General features: G+C 46.1%; 2 protein-coding genes across 3 annotated transcripts in view; one reads left to right on the forward strand and one right to left on the reverse strand.

The window, feature by feature from the left end:
- CCDC63 (coiled-coil domain containing 63) overlaps positions 1-14800 on the forward strand; it is a 32664-nt gene extending 17864 nt beyond the window's left edge. The window contains exons 7-10 of the mRNA XM_055405350.2: positions 1520-1594; positions 5942-6134; positions 10662-10865; positions 14667-14800. Coding sequence (XP_055261325.1) covers positions 1520-1594; positions 5942-6134; positions 10662-10865; positions 14667-14800 — 606 coding nt within the window. The remainder of the gene's footprint in view (positions 1-1519; positions 1595-5941; positions 6135-10661; positions 10866-14666) is intronic.
- A 1300-nt stretch (positions 14801-16100) lies between these two features.
- On the reverse strand, positions 16101-23894 carry MYL2 (myosin light chain 2). 2 transcript variants are annotated; one of them, XM_055405352.2, is made up of 8 exons: positions 23760-23894; positions 22394-22483; positions 20075-20150; positions 18886-18990; positions 18237-18315; positions 18083-18131; positions 16307-16424; positions 16101-16189 (listed from the first exon to the last, which is right to left on the reverse strand). In XM_055405352.2, exons 1-7 carry the CDS (start codon positions 23868-23870, stop codon positions 16326-16328), a joined length of 609 nt encoding a protein of 202 aa, XP_055261327.1. In that variant the 5' UTR covers positions 23871-23894; the 3' UTR covers positions 16101-16189; positions 16307-16325. The 2 variants fall into 2 exon arrangements, with proteins under 2 accessions (XP_055261327.1, XP_055261326.1); XM_055405351.2 differs by having other exon boundaries at positions 16101-16424; positions 23760-23892.
- Positions 23895-24767: the final 873 nt, after the last annotated feature.

A 24767-nucleotide genomic window follows, 5' to 3' on the forward strand; every position in this document is an offset into this window, starting at 1 on the left:
GCCTTGAGTGGCCACCTTTGCCCACATGTCCTACTATTTCTTTGGGATAGATTCCTGGAAATGGTATTGCCCCATCAAAAAGTGCATGCCTTTTACATTTGGACATACTGGTCTCGCCCTGGAATTCTCAGATCTGGCCCCTGGGCCACCACTGTGGCAGCATCTCCTGGGAACTTGTGAGAAATGTGCATTCTAGGGCCTCACCTGGGCTTCCCAGGTAGCTCAGCTGGTAAAAATCTACCTGCCATGCAGGAGAGAGACCTCGGTTTAATTCCTGGGTCAGAAAGTTCCCCTGAAGAAGGGATAGGCTACCCACTCCATGTTCTTGGGCTTCCCTGGTGGCTCAGACAGTAAAGAATCCACCTGCAATGTGGGAGACCTGGGTTCAGTCCCTGGGTTGGGAAGATCTGCTGTAGGAGGGCATGGCAACCCACTCAAGTATTCTTGCCTGGAGGGTCTCCATGGACAGAGGAGCCTGGCGGACTTTAGTCCGTGGGGTTGCAAAGAGTCGGACATGACTGAGCGACTAGACATAGCACAGCACAGAGCCTCACCCAGACATACTAAATCAGAAGCTCTGGTGTGGAGCCCAGATATCTGTGTTTTCACAAACCCCTAGGTGATTCTGATTCATGGTAGAGTTGTAGAACCCCTGCTCTGGAGCTGTCTGTCCATTACCGTAGCCACCAGCCACATGGGAGATTTTAGTTTAAATCAATTTAAATTAAATCTAAACATGAACTCCTCATTGGTCCTAGCCACATTGCAAGAATTCTGTGCCTATGCGTGGCTAATGGCTGCGGTACTGGATAGTGCAGCTAGAACATTGCCACCATTGCAGCAAATCCTATTGATTATAGGCAATTCTCCAGAAAGGATGAATCACCCACCCACTCATGCCCTCATCCTCCTTTTAATTTAAAAAGCATCAGAAAATTTCCATAGACCTAAGAGGGATCCAAGGGTTCTGGGGTTTCTCGAAATGGATAATTTAAATCCTCAATAGGGAGGGGATTTATGTGTACTTATAGCTGGTTCACCGGAGAAGGCAATGGCAAGCCACTCCAGTACTCTTGCCTAGAAAATCCCATGGATGGAGGAGCCTGGTAGGCTGCAGTTCGTGGGGTCACTAAGGGTCGGACACGACTGAGCGACTTCACTTTCACTTTTCACTTTCACACATTGGAGAAGGAAATGGCAACCCACTCCAGTGTTCTTGCCTGGAGAATCCCAGGGATATGGGAGCCTGGTGGGCTTCCGTCTATGGGGTCACACAGAGTCGGACACGACTGAAGTGACTTAGTAGCGGCAGCAGCAGCATAGCTGGTTCACATTGTGTATAGCAGAAACAAACACAACATTGTAAAGCAATTATCCTCCAATTAAAAATAAAATATATTCTAGATATTTTAAAAGATGAAATAAGTCCTCATCAACTCTTCAAGGCACTGGCTTATTTTGAGGTGTGCTAGGAAGGGGGACACCGCTTTTCCTTATGGTCTGGTTCTCTCCTGAGCAGAATGAGATCATGCGCTTGCGATCCCAGCAGAAATCATCCCATGATGACAGCCACTCCATCCTGAGAGAGCTGGAGGTAAGACCAGCCTGGGGAGGGAGGAACATGGGATCTCTGTTGTCTGTCTGATGGCCTGTCAGTTGATTCTCAGTAGGAGTAAGATGTCTGTCCTATGACTACTGGCCTGAGTCATGTCTTGACATGTTCTGACCCCTTGTCACAGGCAGCCTCTGCTACAGACATTGCTGCAAAATTTTGTTCCTAAAAAGGACAAAGGCTTTCTTTTTCCATTTTAAAGACTCTCCCACTTCAGGAAGACTATCCCAGGCCCCTTTGCCTGTAATTTCATCCCTGACTGGTGAGTTCCAAACAGATCTCTGCCTCTGTCTTTACTTCTCTCTCTCCCTTGTCCTAGCTGTGGCCTGTTCTCAATTGATAATAGTAATTACGAACATTTCCTGAGCAATTACTATGCACAAGACACTGGGCTAAGAGCTTGGCTTGCACTATCTCATTTAATCCTCACAACAACACTATGAAGTAGGTGATATGATCTATTTTACAGATGAGGAAACTGAGGTTCAAAGAAGCAATCCCCATCATCATGGAGTTGCGATACTGTATGAGCTTTGCATTGCATTCAGCTGCTAATAATAGGGACCCAAAATAACAGTGGTCTATGCAATATAAGTTTATTTATTTTGTTAAAATATAAATCTGGAGATTAACACTTTAGGACTGGTCATGATGTTATCAGTAAATCAGGTTTCTCCTTCCAGTTTTGCCATCTTTAGTGTGTGGCTTCCATTCCCAACGATGCTTCATGGTTATATTATGGTCCAGCCATCACATATACATTCCAAGCAGAAAGAAAGTAGGGAGGGAAAACAAGGCCTTGCTAATTGAGTTAGTCAGCTTAAAAGTTCTTTCCTTGAATTCTCAGTCAATAGCATCTGTATCTGTGTCTTACTGGCCATTCCTATTTCAAAGGATGGTTGGAAATACAACTTTTAGTTGGCACATTTCTACACTGAAATGATAACCATTTTGTTATTAAGATATAAGGGGAGAATGGATAGCAAGTTTCTGAGAAAGATATGAACCACAGAGTTTGATTGCAAAGCCCTGTTCTAATCCAGTAGTTCCTGGGTCATTTCCCTTCCTTTTTCTGTAGCTGATTTCTGTTCTTGGCATTGCAGGTAGTAGACAGGGATGGTCCTGCCATTCTCTAATTCACCACTGGAGGGCAGCAAAGCACCTCTCAGACTCAGCAACTTCTCCCAGGATTCGGGATTGGGGAAAGTAGACTTGCAGGCAGGGCCCAAGTTCAAGGAGACCCCCCTCAAATTGGACACGTGCTGGGCATCTCACATCCTTGACTCTTGGCCACCGAGTGTCCACATGCTTCCTTGGGGTTGGTACTGTTGCTGCTCTGCATCTTGGGGTTTTAAAGGCCTAATGGGGGATACAGCTTGGGGAGGCCAACCAGACAACCCCAAGCATTGCCCCACCTCTGTCTGAAGTCCTCCAGTAACTCTTTGTTCCTTGGGCTTTCCTGGAGCCTCTTTTCAAGTGCAAATGCTCTTACTAAGAGAATTTGTCTTAATAGCAATGGGCTCCCCTAGAACCCACTTTTCTTACCCCCTACTAAAGATCACGCCCATCTCCTTTACTCTTGGAACCTTTCTATTTACCTTCCGTTCGTTGTCCCCTCTGAGAGAAGTGGTGGAATCAGTCCTTTCACAGGAGGTTTAGCATAGAAATTAAGCAACCAGGTCCTGGGAACAAAGGCTTGGGTATGATTCCTGGAAGAGTTACTTCCTGACGTTAGTACTTGGAGAAAGTTGACTTAACCTCTCTGAACCTCAGTTTTCTCACCTGTGAAATGGGAATAATAATTGTACTCACTTTGTAGGGCTGTGAAGATTGAATAAAATCCTGCATGTACATGCTTGGCATACTGCAGGGCAGAGAGCTATAAACATAACTATCATTATTGTTGTTTATCCTGTAAGTCAATAAAACCTTGTCATCATCATCTTATTACTAATAATTGCTTAAATAAAGAGCCTAAGGTGAGGTTCTTAGACAACTCATCACAGATGAGGTAAGCACAAGTTCACTTTTCTTCTCTGACTTCAGTATTCCTCATCTGAAAACTGGGCAATTGTGAGGATTAGTTAAGAAGATGTGTGTAAAGTGCTTGGAACATTTAGGTGCTGGACATGTGTTATCAGGCTCTCCAGGTGACACAGTGGTTAAGAATCTGCCTGCCAATGCAGGAGTCACAAGAGACGAGGGTTCGATGCCTGGGTTGGGAAGATTCCCCTGGAGGAGGAAACGGCAACCTACTCCAGTATTCTTGCCTGGAAAATTCCATAGACAGAGGAGCCTGGTGGGCTACAATCTAGGGGGTCACAGAGAATCAGACATGACTGAGCACGCACACACATACATGTGTTATCAACATCACATCAGGCTATTGAAAAGCGTTTTTAACCATGTGATCTTTTACCGCACCTTTAGAATGAGAGGAGGGCCTCTGGCTGACATATGAGGAAATTTAGCCCTGGGAACTGAATATTCCAGTGCCTGGAACAGAGGAAGTTGCCTGGTGTGGTGGTTGAGAGACAGTTCAAATCACGGCTTCCCTCTCCCTTGCCTCATGAGGAACCTCAGTTCCCTCACCTGGAAATGGGCGTGTGGATAGGGCCCTCTGGGATCCTTATTTGGAATGGTCCATATGGAGCTGGTAGGGACAAGGCTGATCCTTCCAGGGCCCAATTCACCTTTGCAAGCTGAGAACCAGGGAGAGAGGTGGGAAACCATCAAAACACTTATCCTAGAGCAGCGATTCTCAGTCTGGGCTGCAAGTCAGAATCACCTTGGAGGCTTTAAAGTTCCCAGTGCTGAGGCTGCAGTCCAGACCAAGATGTCTGAATGTCTGAGGCTGGGGTCTGGGCAGCCAATGTTTTAATGCTCCCAGGTGATACCAATGTGAAACTGAAATTGTGATCCAGTGGACTCACAGAGGTTCTCAAACTTTACTATGTGTCAGGACCATCTGGAGGTTCATTAAACACAGATTGCTGAGCCTACCTAGAGCCTCTGATTCAGTTGGTCTGGACTGGAGCCCAGGAACTTGCATTTCTGACAAGTTCCCTGATGGAGCTGATGCTGCTTGTCCTGGGACGCCACTTTGAGAACCACTGGTCTCTAGTAATGTGATTTAAACTGAATGGTGAAACCGATTTGTTGGATTGCCACCAGTGTTTAAAGATAACAAGATGGAATAGAACAGAATGGAAGATATTAGAACACACAATAAGAATATTGATTTGTGAAACTTTAATTTCATTTGATTAGATAAATATATATAAATACACATGTGTAAAATTGGAGGCAAAAGGAGAAGGCAGCAGAGGATGAGACAGTTGGATGGCATCACCGACTCAATGCACATGAACTTGAGCAAACTCTGGGAGACAGTGGAGGACAGGGAAGCCTGGTGTGCTCCAGTCCATGAGGTCACAAAGAGTTGGACACAACTTAGCGACTGAACAACAGTGAATGTATTGGACTGCAATGTAAAATATATTTCTTCCCGTGGGCCTTAATTTTTAAAAAATGAGTCAAAAGCTTTTAAAAAATGCTGCAATCCAGTAGACATGCAGACACACATACACATATGTAAGTGACACAAATCTTTACATTAAATCATATCTATCCTCACTACTTCCAGTGCATACTAGTATTTTCTCCTCTCTTCCTTTATTTTCTGATCTATTTTATTTCACTTAAAAAATGTGGATTGAGGCCCATTAAATTGTTCTTGCAACCCCTTGTGTGAAAAGTGTTAGTCGCTCAGTTCAGTTCAGTTCAGTCTCTCAGTCGTGTCTGACTCTTTGAGACCCCATGGACTGTAGCCTGCCAGGCTCCTCTGTCCATGAAATTTTCCATGTAAGAATATTGGAGTGGGTTGCCATTCCCTTCTCCAGGGGATCTTCCCAACTCAGGGGTCAAACCTAGGTCTCCTGCACTGCAAGTGGATTCTTTACCATCCGAGCCACCAGGGAAGCTCCCTTGGATCCCGTTGCTGTGCTTAGTCGCTCAGTCATGTCTGATTCTTTGAGACTGCATGGACTGTAGCCAGCCAGGCTCCTCTGTCCATGGGGATTCTCCAGGCAAGAATACTTGAGTGGGTAGCCTTTCCCTTCTCCAGGAGATCTTCCCAACCCAGGGATCGAACCTAGATCTCCCATGTTGCAGGTGGATTCTTTACCATATGAGCCACCAGGGAAGCCCCTTAGAGGTTTGCAAACCTGCAGTTTGGAGACCCTGGTTTCAGACTCTCACATGTGAGGGCTGAGCCCAGCCAGAGTGGCCACCTGGCTGACTTGGATGGGAACTGGGGGTCTGCCATAGGAGAAACTAAGGAAGACCACGGAGAAGGCAGACATGTATGAGAACAACTACAGGGAGATCAGCAAGACCTTGGAGTATCTCAAGAACTCAGTGGAGAATCTGTTTAAGAAGATAAATTGTGATGCCACCAAGATCCTGGTGCAGTTAGGGGAGACGGGGAAAATCACGGATACCAACCTCCCACAGTACTTTGGTGAGTCAAGCCCAGTAGACTCTTAGCAAGCATTTCCAGAGATTTCTATGACCTGGCAGCAGGACTTGTTCTTTTGGAGGTAGTGAACCTGGTGGTGAATCCTGGCATTAAAGCCTTGGCACTAAAGCCAACCTGCTTGAGTTCAAATCGTGATTCTACTCTTACTAGCTATATGACTTTCGACAACTTTGTTTTTTTTTAACATGGATTTTTGAGTCTGTGTGTGTGTTTCATATTTCTTTATTAGCTGCATTGGGTCTTTGTTACGGCAATTGGGATCTTTATTGTAGCGCTTAGTTGCCCCATGGCATGTGGGATCCTGGTTCCCTGAACAGGCATCAAACCTGAGTCCCCTGTATTGGAAAGCAGATGCTTAACCACTGGACCATCAGGGAATTTTCTGGGCAACCTTCTGAACCTCTCCGTGCCTCAGTTTTTTCATCTAAAAAATGTTGGGAAGGTTAAACAAATAAGTAGTTCTTAGAGAAATAGTTACATGATCATGTGAATAGATACAGAGGGAAGGATTTGACAAAATTCAATATCCGTTCATAATAAAAAAAAAACCTCTCAACAAACTAGAACTAGAAGGAAAATTCCTTACCTGATAAAAGGCATCTCCAGAAACACCTGCAGCTAACCTCTTAGTTAATGGTGGAAAAAAAAAAACAAACCAAAAACTGAATGTTTTTCTTCTAAGAGCAGGAACAAGGCCAGGACGTCTGCTCTCACAGCTCCTATTCAGCATTGTGTTGGTGGTCCTCGATAACGCAGTGAGGCAATAAAAGGAAATGAAAAGCATTCAGATTGGGAAGAAAGAAAGAAAGTGCTCAGAGCAGTGCCTGGCATGTAGCAAATGCCTATTAACTGTAATACACATTTCCAGGCCTTGAGCTCAGGAGAGAGAGGGAGATGCACCCACAGAAATCATGCCAGTTTAGAATGAATGACTTCCACTGTGTCTTAGAATAGAATCGAAGGTTCTTAATACTATCTGTGTTTGGGAGGTTCCCAAGACGCCTGCCTCCCATCAGTTTCAGGGATTCACTAGGAGGGCTCCTGGATTAAGCATATAGTCATATTCTCATGGCTATGATTTATTACAGCCACAAGGTACAAAGCAAAATCAGTAAGGGAAAAAGGAGCTTGGGGGAAAGCATGGAGGAAATCAAGAGCAAGCTTCCAAGGGTCGTCTCCCAGGATGTGCTTAATCCCCCCCAGCCGTGAGGTGTGACAACACAAGTAAAATGGTGTCAACCGGGGAAGCTCATTGGCTACTCATCGCTTAGGGTTAGGATGGGGGCTGATCATACAGGCACCTCCAGCCTGGCACATACCCCAGTTCCAGACCCCAGAAAGAACAGCAAGTATTTATAGCATAGGCTACATTTTTTAATACACAGATTAAGCATGCTAGCATCACTGATCCAGTGAACATGAGTTTGAGCAGACTCTGGGAGATAGTGAAGGACAGGGAAGCCTGGTGTGATTCAGTCCATGGGGTCGCAAAGAGTCTGACATGACTGAGCGACTGAACAACAAAGGCATGATGAGTCTCCCTTAACTGTTAATGGTGGTGGGGACCTTCCTGAAATCCAAGTTCCCCGATACTGTCCAAGGACCAAACTGCTAAGCAAACTTTTCGAAGGAGAGCAGTCAGTCTTTGCTGCTTTCTTACCCACAACCTTTCAAGTTCTTTGTAGCCTGGCCCCTGCTTACATTAAAAAAATTTTTTATTATTATTTATTTTTGGTTGCCCTGGGTCTTCATTGCTGTGTGCAGGCTTCCTCTTGTGGTGAGCAGGGAGCTACTCCTCGTTGCAGTGTGCGGGCTTCTCATTGCAACGGCTTCTCTTATTGTGGGGCACAGGCTGCAGGGTGTTCAGACCCAGTAGCTGTGGTATACGGGCTGAGCTGCCCTTGGCATGTGGGATCTTCCCGGACTAGGGATCAAACTGGTGTCCGGTGTGTTGGCAGGTGGGTTCTTAACCAGTGGACCACCAGGGAAGTCCCCTTGCTTACACTTGTCAGCATCTCTTGTCCTGCTCTTCCTCTTTGCTCACCTCCTGTGGCCACACTGTTCTCCTCTCTGTCTTTCCAAATCTCTCCCCCAACTAATTCTGCCTCAGGGCCTTTGCACGGGCTGTTCCTAGGATACTCATCCCATACCCAGTTCCTCACTCTCAGATCTCAGTTTAAATTTCCCCTCTCCAGCAAGGCCCCCTCCGCTGCTCCATCTGAGGCTAGTCCTGCTGTTCCCACTATTATTCACTCTCATCAGTTCAGTTCAGTCGCTCAGTTGTGTCTGACTTTTTGCGACCCCATGGACTGCAGCACGCCAGGCTTCCCTGTCCATTGCCAACTCCCAGAGTTTACCCAAACTCATGTCCATTGAGTCGGTGATGCCATCCAACTATCTCATCCTCTGTCGTCCCCTTCTCCTGCCTTCAATCTTTCCCAGCATCAGGGCCTTTTCAAATGTGTCACCTCTTCCCATCAGGTGGCCAAAGTGTTGGAGTTTCGGCTTCAGCATCAGTCCTTCTAATGAATATTCAGTACTGATTTCCTTTAGGATGGACTGGTTGGGTCTCCTTGCTGTCTAAGGGACACTCAAGAGTCTTCTCCAGCACCACAGTTCAAAAGCATCAATTCTTCGGTGCTCAGTCCAACTCTCACATCCATACATGACTACTGGAAAAACCATACCTCTGACTAGATGGACCTTTGTTGGCAAAGTAATGTCTTTGCTTTTTAATATGCTGTCTAGGTTGGTCATAGCTTTTCTTCCAAGGAGTAAGCATCTTTTAATTTTGTGGTTGCAGTCACCATCTGCAGTGATTTTGGAGCCCCAAAAGTAAAGTCTCTCACTGTTTCCATTGTTTCCCCATCTATTTGCCATGAAGTGATGGGACCAGATGCCATGATCTTAGTTTTCTGAATGTTGAGTTTTAAGCCAAATTTTTCACTCTCCTCTTTCATTTTCATTAAGAGGCCCTTTAGTTCTTCGCTTTCTGCCATAAGGGTGGTGTCACCTGCATATCTGAGGTTATTGATATTTCTCCTGGCAATTTTGATTCCAGCTTGTGCTTCATCCCACCCAGCGTTTCTCATGATGTACTCTGCATGTAAGTTAAATAAGCAGGGTGACAATAAATAAGCAGCCTTGACATACTCCTTTCCCTATTTGGAACCAGTCTGTTGTTCCATGTCCAGTTCTAACTGTTGCTTCTTGACTTGCATACAGATTTCTCAAGAGTCAGGTCAGGTGGTCTGGTACTCACTCTCATAGCAGTTCTATTATTTAATCCTTGCCTAGTTTGTCTCTATATACAGGTAATTCTCATTGTGTGAATTGAGGAGGTTCTTGAGAACCAATAGCAAGTTTCAGATGTGAATCTTTTTGGTCCCTGATTTTCAGAGAGAAGAGAAACGGTATGCATTATATGAAAAAATTTTTTAAAATACTTAAATCCAATAGTTACTGAATTCAGATAACAAGCATCTGGATAGTGAGGAGTAGGTGTATTTGTTTGCTGAACTTGCCTTTCTCTCCATCTTCCCATTCACACTGAAGTTTACGAGCTTCCTCAGGACAAGGTTTGCGTCTCTGTTAATGTTTATGGTCATTGTTTTCCCTCCATGCATTGTGGCATCTCAGGCACTGGGCCTGGTCTGATAAGCATCCAATAATCGTTTGTGGAATGAATGAATAAATGAATGAATGAATTATTCTGCTGACTCCATGGGGCTGTGAAACACAGTGGGAAAGGCAGCTCCCCCAAACTCAGAGCACTGAGGAGAAGATCAGTAGTTTAAGGCAAAGTTTGCCCACGGCTCCCAGTTTCTAGTGTTAAAAAAATATTCCTCAACCTTCTTTTGATTATTGTCCCCTATGGAGCCTTTTCAGACATACTTTTCCTAACTGCTCTTCCTTATGGAATTTTCATACAGTTAATATACCATACCAGTCCATTCTAAAGGAGATCAGTCCTGGATGTTCATTGGAGGGACTGATGCTAAAGCTGAAACTCCAATACTTTGGCCACCTCATGCGACGAGTTGACTCACTGGAAAAGACTGATGCTGGGAAAGGTTGGGGGCGGGAGGAGAAGGGGACGACGGAGAATGAGATGGCTGGATGGCATCACCGACTCTGTGGACATGAGTTTGAGTGTACTCCGGGAGTTGGTGATGGACAGGGAGGCCTGGCGTGCTGTGATTCATGGGGTCGCGGAGAGTCGGACACGACTGAGCGACTGAACTGAACTGAACTGAACTAATATACCATATAACTGTTCATGTTTTTTATGTATATCCATGCCTTATACATCAGAGAGTCAGATTGGTTTTGCCTGTCAAGAACCAAATTGTGCTTTCTAGGGAATGAGTGATGTAACCCAAGAGAAAGCCCTTGTCCTTATAGGTATTCATGACCTGCCCCCTTCCTCTCCAGCAGGGAGCGCTACCTCTAGTTCCCCTAGGACCCAGGTCTCTTTGGCAAACTTCTTGGTTACGCCTTTTTTTTCAGCCATCATTGAGAAGAAGACCAATGACTTGCTGGTGTTAGAATCCTACAGGCGGCTTATGGAAATGGACGTGGCAGAGGCAGAAGTCCAGCCATCCTTCCTCAACCCCTTCTGGGGTGGCTCCGCCCTCCTCAAGCCTACAGAACCCATCAAGGTCATCCCCCCAGTGTTCGGGGCTGACCCCTTTAGCGACAAGTTGGATGAAGGTGAGTTCTCTTTTTACCTGGAGTTTTCTTTCTACAGCGTGATGACAAAGTCACAGATTCTGAAGTTTAGTTATCTCGGATACTTTAAAAAATTACAACTACTCTGTGACCATTTCGTGAACCTTAAAATAGCCAAAATTTCCAAGTTGGCAAGTTATGGGAGACGAGATTCCCTGATCTCGTCTCCTACCCTCACCATATGCTCTTGAGTCTCGCTCCACCTGTGACCTCCTTTCCCCATCCCCGTCTGTGTCCCTCCACCCCATGATTGAAGCAAGTGAGACTTGGTTCGCACCAGAGATTAACTGGCCCTGCGGGCACAGGCACATTGATCTTTGCTTTTGGAGGCAGAAGCTGGTGGTACTGCGGTTTGCGGGGGTTGAGGGAATTAGCCCTTCTCTCTGAAGGTGGGGGTAAATGGCCCCACGTGGTGTTTGGTGGGCAGTTTGGCAACATGTTCGGGAAGGTTGAAAAGTGGTTATGTTACTGAGTCAGGTTGTGTTTTTGCAATGCGCAGCAAGCCAGGCCAAGACACGGAGGGTCAGCAGAGAGAGGGTGATTCATTAGCAAGTCCACAAAGCCAAGGAGAGGAGATGGGGAGACAAATCTCCAAAATCCTCCTCCCAGAAAGCAAGGGGCTCTAGTGTTTATGGGATAGAGAATAAAGATGCTGGGTGATCTGAGGCATGGAACATGTGGGGAAAGGTGATTGGAAAGTGTTGCCCTAATCCTGGTTCTGAAAGATGATGCTGTGAAAGTGCTGCATTCAATATGCCAGCAAATTTGGAAAACTCAGCAGTGGCCACAGGACTGGAAAAGGTCAGTCTTCATCCCAATCCCAAAGAAAGGCAATGCCAAAGAATGCTCAAACTACCACACAATTGCACTCATCTCACACGCTAGTAAAGTCATGCTCAAAATTCTCCAAGCCAGGCTTCAGCAATATGTGAACCGTGAACTCCCAGATGTTCAAGCAGGTTTTAGAAAAGGCAGAGGCACCAGAGATCAAATTGCCAACATCCACTGGATCATGGAGAAAGCAAGAGATTTCCAGAAAAACATCTATTTCTGCTTCATTGACTATGCCAAAGCCTTTGACTGTGTGGATCACAAGAAACTGTGAAAAATTCTGAAAGAGATGGGAATCCCAGACCACCTGACCTGCCTCTTGAGAAACCTGTGTGCAGGTCAGGAAGCAACAGTTAGGACCGGACATGGAACAACAGATTGTTTCCAAATAGGAAAAGGAGTACGTCAAGGTTGTATATTGTCACCCTGCTTATTTAACTTATATGCAGAGTACATCATGAGGAACTCTGGGCTGGAATAAGCACAAACTGGAATCAAGATTACCGGGAGAAATATCAATAACCTCAGATATGCAGATGACACCACCCTTATGGCAGAAAGTGAAGAGGAACTCAAAGGCCTCTTGATGAAAGTGAAAGAGGAGAGTGAAAAGGTTGGCTTGAAGCTCAACATTCAGAAAACGAAGATCATGGCATCTGGTCCCATCACTTCATGGGAAATAGATGGGGAAACAGTGGAAACAGTGTCAGACTTTGTTTTTTGGGCTCTAAAGTCACTTCGGATGCTGATTGCAGCCATGAAATTAAAAGACGCTTACTCCTTGGAAGGAAAGTTATGACCAACCTAGATAGTATATTAAAAAGCAGAGACATTACTTTGCCAACAAAGGTCCGTCTAGTCAAGGCTATGGTTTTCCCAGTGGTCATGTATGGATGGGAGAGTTGGACTGTGAAGAAGGCTGATCGCCGAAGAATGGATGCTTTTGAACTGTGGTGCTGGAGAAGACTCTTGAGAGTCCCTTGGACTGCAAGGAGATCCAACCAGTCCATTCTAAAGGAGATCAATCCTGGGTGTTCATTGGAAGGACTTATGCTAAAGCTGAAGCTCCAATACTTTGGCCACCTCATGTGACGAGTTGACTCACTGGAAAAGACTCTGATGCTGGGAGCGATTGGGGGCGGGAGGAGAAGGGGACGACAGAGAATGAGATGGCTGGATGGCACCACCGACTCGATGGACATGAGTTTGAGTGAACTCCGGGAGTTGGTGATGGACAGGGAGGCCTGGCGTGCTGTGATTCATGGGGTCGCAAAGAGTCGGTCATGACTGAACGACTGAACTGAAATGACTGAACTGAATCCTGGTTCTGCATAGGTGTAACTAAGCATGGGCCTCTGTGTGTTCAAGATGTCATCCAGCGACATGCGCATGTGCTCAGTGGAAGGACTATGGTTCTATCCAGGGTTAACCTGCTCAGCTGGAACTAGACACAGCTGAACTCAAGCTCCTAGAAAACAACTCAGGCAGACACATTGTTTAGGCTACATGTTGCCTGGAGGACAAGTGAGATGTCTGTACCAATAATAGAATGACCTTGATTAGTGAAGGCAGGTTACAGGTGAAATGGGCTTACCTAATAATTACCCTGGATTTCAGATACATGCGTAGAGTCTGTAATCTTGCTTGTGGGGATTGGTCCTTCAGAGAAAAACTTACTCAAGGGTCAAAGGTGGAAAGTAGGAGGGCAGCTGAACTGGAAATGACTGAAATGCTCACCCATTAGAGATTGGTTAAAGAAGTTATAGTTCACCCATGCGTGTGATGGAGTACTATGCAGCCACTAAAAAGAATGCTGTGGGCTGACATGAACTGACAAATGTGTGCATGGTATCTAGTGGCCAGGAATGCTGTGTAAAACCTACAGTGCACAAGACAGCCTTTCACAACCTGGTACCTGAGAGAGAAAAGGAAGGAGGAGGAGGAAGGGAAGGAAAGTATCTTGATTATACACATAAAAATGAAGAGGATGTATATGTTGACTTACAGTGGGTATTTCTGGGTGGTGGGTTGCAGAGAACTTTGTATTTCTGAGTTAATTCTGTCATTGCTTAGAATTTTCTTTTACAGTGACCTGTGTGATTTGAGTAACCAGAGGGGAAAAATTGGTTTTAAAAAAAGTTTCCCCTCTTCTGTGAGCAGCATTTCAAGTGTGCAGGTGTGCCAAGAGTGGAGGGAGGGAATTGCCAATACGTGCACATGCAGAGATGCACAGGTGTATACACACATCTGTTTGATTTATTCAAGGCAACTGAAAGCAGGAGTGAAAACCAGGGCTGGTGTCAGCCACCTTAGCACAGCTTCCCTTGACTCTTTGAGTTCTTAAATGAGGAGGGTGTCAGAGAACAGCCATTGATAACACTGTCCTCACAAGGTCAGGAATAGACAGATGATATCTTCATTTCTGTTCAAGGGAATATCGATAAACATTGGGTTCTCTTAGCCCACCAGCCTCTATGGCTTGCATGTGTAAATTAGAAGAGGGAAGCCCCTCTAGGCAGATTAATTAGGAATAGCCCCCCCTGCTGGAGAGATGTGGCGTGGCAATCAAGTGTGTGTGTGGGAGAGTGGAGTGGAGAGGCCGGTTTCAGTCCTGCAGAAACGGGTGTCTGTGCAGTCTACATCCTGAGCAACTGCACATGGGGGCCCTGTCTCCTTGACATTAAATCCAACTCACCTTCACACCCTCGTCTGGGGGGAAAGAGACAGTTATTGTCTGGCCATCCCTGAGCAGCACATCTCTGCCTGTCCTCCCTCTCCCTGAACTTGGAGAATGTTCACACTCCCACCCCCAGTGCTGTGGAGGGTCACCAAACCAGGCTTGGAGTTGCTTGAACAGGGCAAAGGGGCACTAGCCCTGGGAAGGAAGCCCACCCTCCTGCTGTGCTGGATTTGATTTTTGAACTCCTCACATGAGTCCCGTCTTTGGTGCAGTGGAGCATCCCCTGGACCACAGCAGCCTTCGGCAAATGGTGCTCAGCAACTACACTGCAAGAGAGTCTCGAAACAGGGACAGCATGCCTGATAAAGGGGACGAGCTGAAGTCCAAGAAGAAGGTAACAGTCTGAGGCAGCTGTGGCCATTTGTACATAACTTGGGAGAGTAAATGTTTTGTTCTGTAATCCGAGTGCCTCTTCACACTCATTACTAAGAGACTGGGGCACTGGCACCTCCCCAAGATGGGGTAGAGGAGCAGGAGGGTGGAGATCCAAAGCTGGCACAGGAGGCAAGAGTGGTGTGAGGTCACCATGGCCCTTAAGAACCCTTGAGATGGTAACCCCCCATCACAGCTCACCAGGTGAAGTGTAGGGGCCACATGGGAGCCAAAATACTGATTTCACGTCCTAGAACCACACAGAGTGCAGCAGACTCACAGGTGGGAACCGGGAGCCGTGGAGGCCCTGTGTCTGTATCTGTGTGGGAGGGGCGCATGGATGAGTGTGTCCCTGGAGAGCTGTGTTCAGGATGTCTGGTCCTGAAACACAAACTCCAGTTGAGTGCCATGAGCTGGGGCCTCTCCTGGGCCTGGCCTTGTCTCTGCAGGAGCCCCATTTCACAGGTTCTGGATGTGAGGGGGGCATGGGTCATCGCAGGGTGTGGATCACGAAGGGTCATCATGGTATGGCGTGGGGGTCCTGAGTCCTTGCTTCTCAGCTGGCTTGAAAGGAACCCCATTTCCCAGCAGGTGATGTCATTGTAGCAGACCCTGAGCTTCTCCTCTGGGGGGTCTCTTTTATTGTTCTTGAACCTTAAAGATTCACTTCAGTTCTGGCTCCTCCAACCACCCAGACCCTCTCATTCCCTCTAGGTGACCCCAGCTGCCACTTTGATCCCAGCTTCAGCTCTTTGTTCCCAGTACATCTTTCGCTTTGGCTAGGTCCCAGATTCTTGGGGTTCCCTTGAAAACTTAGACTAGCTGACATCTACTCCCCCTTCCTCCTAAAATACATCTGGACTTTCCTTTTGGAATGGCCCTTCCCACCCTCAGGCCATGTAAGGTTTGGAAGGGACTGATTTCAACCCCTGTTCGAGGGTTGATCCATATGAGCAAGTCTGCTAGTCAGAGTACTACACCTGTTTCAGAGTTGGTTCAGGTATCGCATAGACCCTGTTTTGGGATTTGTGTGGAGCTGGGAGAGAGAGAGAGGTGTCCTCTTTCCACTAGGATTGCTGAAGGGATAGACAAGAACCAGGAACTGCTGGTGACCACTGGACCACCAGCAGAGTCCTAAGTCCCTGAAGATCTGTTTTAAGTAAAGAGTTACTAAGATTCAATAATAATGACAGCAGGGCCATCCCTAACTCATATACTGCCTTCATGGGAACTAGCAAAGGGTCTTTCTTACTCAAGGACACACCATGAACAAATACACAACCTCCTTTTTATTTGAACACGGACTCTGGGTGAACTTCCATCTGCCAACTGTGTAGTCACGTGGTAGCTCTAAGGCACCCGGCTGCAAAGAAGATGGAGGTGGACAAATGAGGCAGCCACATGACCAGCTGGCCAGGGTCGGGGATGGTGCGTTACTGGGCAAAATGAGAAGAGGGCAAGGATGCCCCCATCTGCCCACCCAAAGGCAAGCCACTCCCTTAGTCCTTCTCTTCTCCGTGGGTGATGATGTGCACCAGGTTCTTATAGTCCAAGTTGCCAGTCACGTCAGGGGGGAAGGCGGCGAACATCTGGTCAATCTGCAACAAACCAGCAAGACGTGCTGAGGATTTGGTGGGGGGAGGGCAGCCCAAGTGGAGAGGCAGCTGGGGCCTGGAGGATATAGGGTGCCATAGGCATCTCTCTCCCTGCCCTCCTGTTTCATTGCCCTTCTTCCCCAGGTGCTGACCCCAAGGGCCATCCTGCAGGGATGTTCCTAGGTACCCAGCCTGCAATGGGGAAAGCAGGGATTGCAAACTCAATTTTATGTGCAAAGGGGTGGCAGGTTATGTAGGGGAGCATGATGGGCCTGGTGGGGACTGTGGTTAAATGGAGACATAGTCCATCTACAGAGATTGTAACTCCTCAGGGCCAGCCATTGTGGCCATGTAGGCAAGGAGGTCACACTCTTTGAGGAATTTGATTCTTTGAGGGAAATTAGAATTTTAATTTTTTAAAAATGTGTAATTTCTACATTAAATTTTTTTTTAGTTTGTTTAGTTGCTAAGTTGTGTCCGACTCTTTTGCAGCACTATGGAATGTAGCCCACCAGGCTTCTCTGTCTATGGGATTTCCCAGGCAAGAATTTTGGAGTGGGTTACCATTTCCTTCTCCAGGGGATTTCCTGACCCAGGGATCAAACTTGAGTCTCCTGCATTGGCAGTACGATTCTTTACCATTGAGCCACCAGGAAGTCCTTAAAGAATATTGGCTAATTATTGTTTTTTTAATTTGGGGTTAATAATAACACATATTACCTAACACATATTACCTTTTTCACGTATCAGCACTTTATACGTTTGAACTCATTTAATCGTCGTGTATACTATGAAGTAGATTCTATTATTGTCCCCACTTTACAGATGAGGAAATTGAGGCACAGTGAGGTTAAGGAGCTTGTTCGAAGTCACAAAGATGGTGGGAGTTTAAAGGCAGGGTCTTTCAACTGCTTGAATTTTAAGGAGGAAATTCAAAGAAAATTTTTAGTAAAATGTGAAACTTCACGGAATCAGGCCTGAGAGGCTGCAAGGGACTATTTTAAATAGATTCATTAAGATTAATTAGCAGTGTTGACAAAGACAGTTGCTTGTTCATACAGGACCTTTGATGAATTATTGATAACAATAGTGCCCCTTCTTCCAGGCACATTACTGCCACTTGCCAGAAAAAGTCTTATGTTCTAATTTTTAGAAAATTATAGCAAGACACTTTACTGCCATCTGCTGGAAAAAACTTGCAACGAATAGATGCTCTGCAGTGTATATTATTAAGGGCATCCAGGAGAGTTGTGCAGTGTACAACCTACACAACAATACATGGTCACCCTGCATGACACCTTCAGTCCGTCAGGAAATTGATGCTGTCACCAAGTCTCAATGTGCTGTGAGGAAGGCAGAACCTGGAGTCAGACAGAGCTTTGGATCTAGGACCCGGCATTTCCCATTACTGTTGTCCTCTTAGACTAGTAACTTTGCCTCTCTGAGCCTCAGTTTTGCCATCTGTAAAATGACCATAGTGCTAGTCACTACCTCACAGGGTGATTGAGAGAATGAGATGAGGTAAGGGCTCAGTAAACAAGAGCAGATTCTCTCTCAGTGTTGGGTCAGGGGTATTTTATGTAAGAGAGTCTGGAGAGGGAGTTCCTAGAAAGGTGAGGCCAGTAGCTGGGGTACAGAAGGTGTCTGAAGGGGCCTGTTACCTCCTCTTTGGAAAACCTCTCCGCCTGCGTGGTCAGCATCTCCTTGACACTGCAGAGAGAGAAAAGCAGATGTTGCCTCTGGCTTTGTGGAGAGGGCTGTGGGGAGAAGCAAGGAACCCTCATGTCCCCCTCCCACCACTCACATCCCACTCACTAATCAGCCTTGAGCACGCCTTTGCCTTCAGGGTCAAACACTTTGAATGCGTTGAGAATGGTCTCCTCGGGGTCTGCTCCTGAAACAGAAAATGGGGTTGATGTGCCATGGGTAGCTGAGACTCTTGGGTAAGGAAGAAAGGCCTCATCACTTCTGAGCACCAAGCCTTGGTGTTTTGAAAGCGTGGGCTGAGAATCCAGTTATTTCTGGAGCAGACCCAAGGTCAGGCATGGATCTAGACTTCGAAAGACGGGGATTTGAATCCTGACTCCAGCATTTGTTAGCCGTGTAGCTTCAGGCAAGTGACTTTCCATTTCTGAGTCTCAGTTCCCCTCCTGTAGATGAGGATAAGAAGAGAGCCTACATCCTAGACCAAGGGGATGCATATAATGCATTTAGAGTGCTTCGTATGAGGTCTGGATTAGGGTAAACCTCGGAGCACTATTAACTGCTCTTTTTATTCTTTCCCTCTCCTATGTTTCCTTGCCTTCATCTGCCAACTCCTGTATCTTCTCCTAGTGCTTTTAATTGATGCCCAAAGATGAAGACACGTAAAGACAGACACAGGTGCACAGACCAGCACACACATACACACACACAGATATATACCTGTACAGACACAGATGAACAGAAATACACATGAACTTACCCTTAAGTTTCTCCCCGAACATCTGTAGGAACACAGTAAAGTTAATTGGACCTGGAGCCTCCTTGAGCATTTCATCAATTTCCTCATTTTTCACGTTCACCCGCCCTAGAGCAGGAGACAGATACTCAGCGATTCTGAGCTGGGACAGAAACAGCTGTCAGGACACTGGCATTTGCCCTTGCAATCCTACTTCAAGGAATCTTGTCTAGGAATAATCAGAGACAGAGTAGATGGGGCCAGAGATTCACGTGAGATGTTCTCAAAAGTGTTATTTATAATAACCAGACAACTGGAAACAACCCAAAGAGGGTTTAGTTATTTTTAAAACTGTGCTTTCAGGACCTGGGACATTTTATACAGATGTTTTAATGTTTTACTCAAATAAGAAATCCTCATATTATAAAATTAGCCCTTCTCACTTGGAGGTGGGAGAGACAGATCAGAATTTGAGGGAATTTTTTCAAATTATAGCTGCTCTAACCCACATAGCCTTGGAGATTCTGATATACCTGTCCTAGCCACTGTCACAAGCCCAGTTAGTACTTTTGTATAAATTAGAAAAAGCCACCCCTTATTAAGATAACTTATGTTTTAAATGTAATAATCTACAGTGGCTACAAATGCGAATAGTACTCTGTATAATTGCTCAGTATAAAACCTTCCCAGCTGTTCATGGACCGAGTTCTGGGGGTAGGAATGGAGGAGAAGGTGACAGATTGGATACTCATATTTTGAAACAGTTCCATGTACTCATGATCACCCTACTGAGATGTTACATTTTAAAAGCTGAATCCAAACTAGAATGAGTCTAACTATTAAGCATGCATGCACACGAGATGCCTAGGGGAAAAATAGAGGCTCAGATGTTAACAGTGGAATATGCCCTAGTGGTCAACGTTGTCTCCTCCTTTATACTTTTCTGAATTTTCCAAGTTTCCTATTGTAAACTGCCACTGTATTCAAAAACCACATAAAAATGATTTTAAAAGAAAAAGATCTATTAAGACACTCAAAGACTAAACAGTTCTTTCCTATCTTCTGAAATTTGCCTTAAAGATCAATCTTGGTTGAGCTGTTTCAAAACTGACAAGCTCTTGACCTTTTTGATAGCCTCACCTCCTGCCCCTCACGGGAGTGGGATAAGAAGACCTTCCTAGCTGGTGTTGGGTGGTGGTGCGGGGCGACGTACCAAGAGCAGCAAAGGTGTCCCTCAGGTCATTCTTGTCAATGAAGCCGTCCCTGTTTTGATCCATGATGGTGAAGGCCTGAGAAAGGGAGGCGATTGTCTGGTCAGCCCGGGAGAAATTGTGGGGAGGAGCCCCAGAGATTGTGCCAAAGGCTGGGGGAAGTGGGATTCTGGGGTTTTCAAGGAGCATCAAGGGATATTAGGTGTTAGATCTGGAGTTACTACAGGACCCAGCAATTTCACATTTCCGTGTATTCCCAAGAGAAATGAGAACGCATATCCATACAAACACCTGTGTGTGAATGTCCACATCAGCACTATTCACAATGGCTCCAAACTGATAAATGGATAAACAAATGTGGTCTCTCCCCACAATGGAATGTCATTCAACGATAAAAAGGAAATTCTGACACATGCTACAACATGGATGAACCCTGAAACATGATACTAAGTGAAAGAAGCCAGACACAAAAGGCCACATAGGGTATGATTCCATTTCTATGAAGCATTCAGAACAGGCAAATCCTTAGAGACAGAAAATAGATTAGTGGTTGTCAGGGGCTGGGGGGAGGGTGGACTCGGGAGTGACTGCTAATGGGTATGAGGTTTCTTTTGGGGGCGATGAAGATGTTCTAAAATTAGATAAGTGATGATGGTTGCAAAATGCTGTGACTGTATTAAATAACCACTGAATTGTACACTTACTTTAAAAGGGTGAATACATAGTATGTGAATTATAACTTTATGTAGCTGTTGTTGAAAAAGAAAAATGAGTTAAGAACTGGAGTCTCCTCACCAACTTGCAAGCCCACATTATCTGTAAAACAAAGCCAGTGATGTTTTCCAGCTGGCTCTGAGGGAGACTCCAAGAACTTTGTGAATGCCCAGGTATCATATCTGCATTTCTTGAGTTCTTTTAACAACTGGTTCCTGAAAGTATTTGCACCCCCAGGTCATGCCCCCAGCAGCTGATCTCATTCCAGAAGTTGGGACAGAGGGAGGGAGAAGGGAGGATGTAGTCTTCTCTGGGGAAGAGAACTATTTCAGGTTCAGATGTGACATTTCACCCCAGGAATTCCTCTCTCCCTGGCAGCCCGTGGAGCGTGATGTCCCTGTGATCTGAATGCTGGTGGGGACAGAAGGGGCAAGTCTTCATGTCCCATTGGAAGCCCCCAGTGGTTTCTCCTTTCATATAAAATACTGTGGCCTCTCCAGCATAGCTTTAGTGTGTTTTCCTCTGAAGGGCCAGGTGAGAGAGTGGATAACTCAGTGTGAGCCATCAGGACGGCTGGAAAATTAATTCAGTGTATCCTGAGCCTGCAGCAGTGGTTTAATTTTACATAATTGGTACTTAAGTTTGCTTATGAAGGCACATCCCCATAGACTGGGATAGGGTTTCAGACCCAGCTAGCAGTCAACAATTAAGATGGTAAAAATGAAAATCTCAGATGCTCTCAGACATCTCTCCAACTGGCAGAAATTATGTTTGAGATGTTAACACGCAGTGTTGATGGAGATATGGCAGGAAAGGCACCTTCTCCTCTTGGGGCTGATGGTGTCAGAATGAGCACAGGATTTCTGGAGGGCAGCTTGGACCAGTGGTTGTACTTGGTTTTAGTTCTTTTTGTAAAAAAAAAAAATGTTCCTTCGATCCAACTGTTCCGCTTTTAGGAATTTACCCCAAGGAAGTAACCAGAGATACAAGCAAAGGGTGTTAATTATAATAGTAAAACATTCTAAACATAACATCTAACCATAGGAGGTGATTTAGATAAATGATGGAAAGTGTTGGTGCTGAATTGCTCAAGGGAAAATAACAGGTACAGATTACTGTGCATAGAAGATGGTCACTTTGTTTAACAAATATGTGCATATGTAACAAAAACACTGGCAGGGCGTGTACCAAAATGTTAACTGATCATCTCTGGGTCATAGAACTGTAAGTCAGGTCATTTTTATTCTTCATGCATTTCTGAAATTCATTCCTATATTTTCAACAAGACAGAGGCTTTGTTTTGATGATCGGCAAAAGTTAATTTCTTTAAGTCATTCACACACATGTTCAGACCGAATTTGGGGTGTTTTAGGGAGGATAAAGACAAGCTAGGACTTCCTTGCTGGTCCAAGGGTTGACTCTGCGCTTCCACTGCAAGGGGTGTGAGTTCGATTCCTGGTTGGGAAACTAAGATCCCACACGTGGCATGGGACAGCCAACAACAGAACGAAAACAAAGACAACATAACTGAGAGGTCCTTGCAGGGAACATGGAATGAGGGAAAGGCTCTTTGTAGCGTGTGGGAATCTCCACCCAGCTGCACCCACCTCCTTAAATTCCTGGATCTGGGTCTGTTCAAACATGGAGAACACATTGGAATTGGCTCCCTCTGCTCTCTTCTTGGCTTTCTTAGGTGACTAGAGGGTAAAAAAAAACATCAGTTAAAATAGTCAGAGGCTGGGAATTAGAAAACTAGATCAGGTTCCGTCTCTGGGTAAGCCTCAGCTGCTCATCTGTGAAATGGGGGTATGGTGCCGACACTCATCTCAAAAGGGCGGTGCTGGAAAGTTAAAAGGACATGGAATAAGACTTCTCAAAATCAAGCTGGTTCTGGCGGATCATAAAAGACTGTGGGTCTTGCAGCAGCTCCTTTGCAAACTAGGGGAGGTAGAGGTGTGTCTCCAGGGATGGAGGCCAGGCTTTCGGATCAGCCCCAGCAGGACCCAGCCGCTTTTGTTCTGATGCATTTCACAAAAAGTTCAGTAATGCACAGAAGGAGAATTGATTGGAGGCGAAAAAAAAGTCAGGCTCACTAAACCATGAAGAATGCGAGATGAAATGACACATTTTCAGGGTGTTAAAACCCAACTGCTCTGTCCCCCTCGATTTTCCCCTGATCCAAATGGCAGCAACATCTCCTCTCTAAATGTTCTGTCCTTGCACCATGCAAACAGAGCAGAGGGGAGTGAGTTAACATTTCCCCACCCGCTTCTGACTTGAGTTAGAGCAAACGCTTGAACACTGCATATGTTATTACATTTAGTCCTCATAACTGCTCTGTCAAGCGGATGCTATTATTACCATCGCCATTTTCCCGGGGAGGCAACCGAGGCTCAGAGAGGTTGGCTCGTTTACCCAAGGTCACACAGTCACAAAAAGGCAGAGCCAGTGTCAAACTTGGGCAGACTGACTCCAGAGTTTGAGCCCCTAACCACAGCCTTACGCTGATCCTGATTTTGGGGGCTTTTTGCTTCTGGAGAGGGACACCTAATGAAACCAGAGGGGGAGAGGTTTTAAATTTGCAAGTTCAAAAGGTGAAAACAAAAAGATTCTTTTCCCCAGCTGCCTGAACAAGAGAAAAGAATTACAATTTGATCCTTAAAAGCGTTCAATCCCATTTTGCAAGCCCTGGGAGTTATTGATTCCTCAAGAGGTCAGTAGACAAGCCATAAAAAAGCCAACTCTCTTATTTTGTTTTTGCGAGTCCCCGGGAGCTGCTGTTATTTGTGGCTTATCGGGGGCATTGATTGGGGTTCCTCTGTGTGCACGCAGCAAGCAGTGCTTTTTCCTCCGGAATCTGGGGCCCCAGAGAGCTGCCGTGCTCCCCCTCCTGTCTGGTCCTTTGCTTGTAGGTGGTGTCCTCTCCTTGCCACCCAGCATCACTTACCTCCTCCAGGGGCCCAGAGTACTCACCATGGTGGAAAGGACACAGCACTGCTCCCCCAGAAGAATCCCACAGTCTGCCCAGCTCTCTTCAGCCTGGGAACAATAAATACTTCCTCCCCAAGTTAAAAATAACCCCATGACCACTTTTGGCAGTGGTAGGTGAGGCGGACACCACCTAAGGCCCCCCCACCCCATGCCGTTCTTCTGAAGTAAGGGCAGCTCAGTCGCCACCCGGTGACACGTGGGACCCAGAAAGGCATTCAAGGTTAAAGAGCCGGGCGGCTGATGCAGAGAGAGATGCTGCTCGCTTGCTGCAGCGTTTGGGCAGTCAGCACTTGTGCCTGTCAATTTTGAGGAGGAAGATGGCGGGGAGAGCAGACTTAAAAGTTTCTCTTACATTATCAGTCACGGGTCCCACCGCAGGGCCTTTGCACCTGTGGTTTCCCCTGCCAGGAATGCTTTTCCATCTGACGTCTGTCAACCTCCTTCCCTCACCTCCTTCAGGTCTTTGCTCACCTTCTCAATGAGACCTCCTCAGCACGCTATTTTAAAAATAACCCTTTAGGGACTTTCCTGGAGGTCCAGTGGTTAAGAATCCGCCTGGCAATGCCGGGGACACGGGTCCGATCCCTGGTCAGGGAACCAAGATTCTGCATGCTGCGGAGCAACTAAGCCTGCTCGCGGCAACTACTGAGCCCATGGGCCGCAACTAGAGAGACAGAGTGCTCCCGTAACTCGAGAGTCTGTGTGCTGCGATGAAAGATCCTGCATGATGCCGTGAAGATCTTGAGTGCCACAACTAACCTGATGCAGCCAAATAAATATTTTTTAAAAACAGCCATTTAGCCCCTGCCCTGCAGAGCCCTTTCTCTGCTTTGTGTTTCTCCCCAGCATTTACCACTTCCTAAAAGCCTGGTGTGCTGCAGCCCACGGTGTCGCAAAGAGTCAGACACGACTGAGTGCTGGACAACAACATACTGTGCAATTCACTTATTTTGTTCACTCTCGGTGGGCTGCTCAGGAGGGTGAGTCCTC

Source organism: Moschus berezovskii, chromosome 19 (genome assembly GCF_049115385.1).
Source record: "Moschus berezovskii isolate FMDL1 chromosome 19, NW_MosBer_1.0, whole genome shotgun sequence".
Taxonomy (NCBI): Eukaryota; Metazoa; Chordata; class Mammalia; order Artiodactyla; family Moschidae; genus Moschus; species Moschus berezovskii.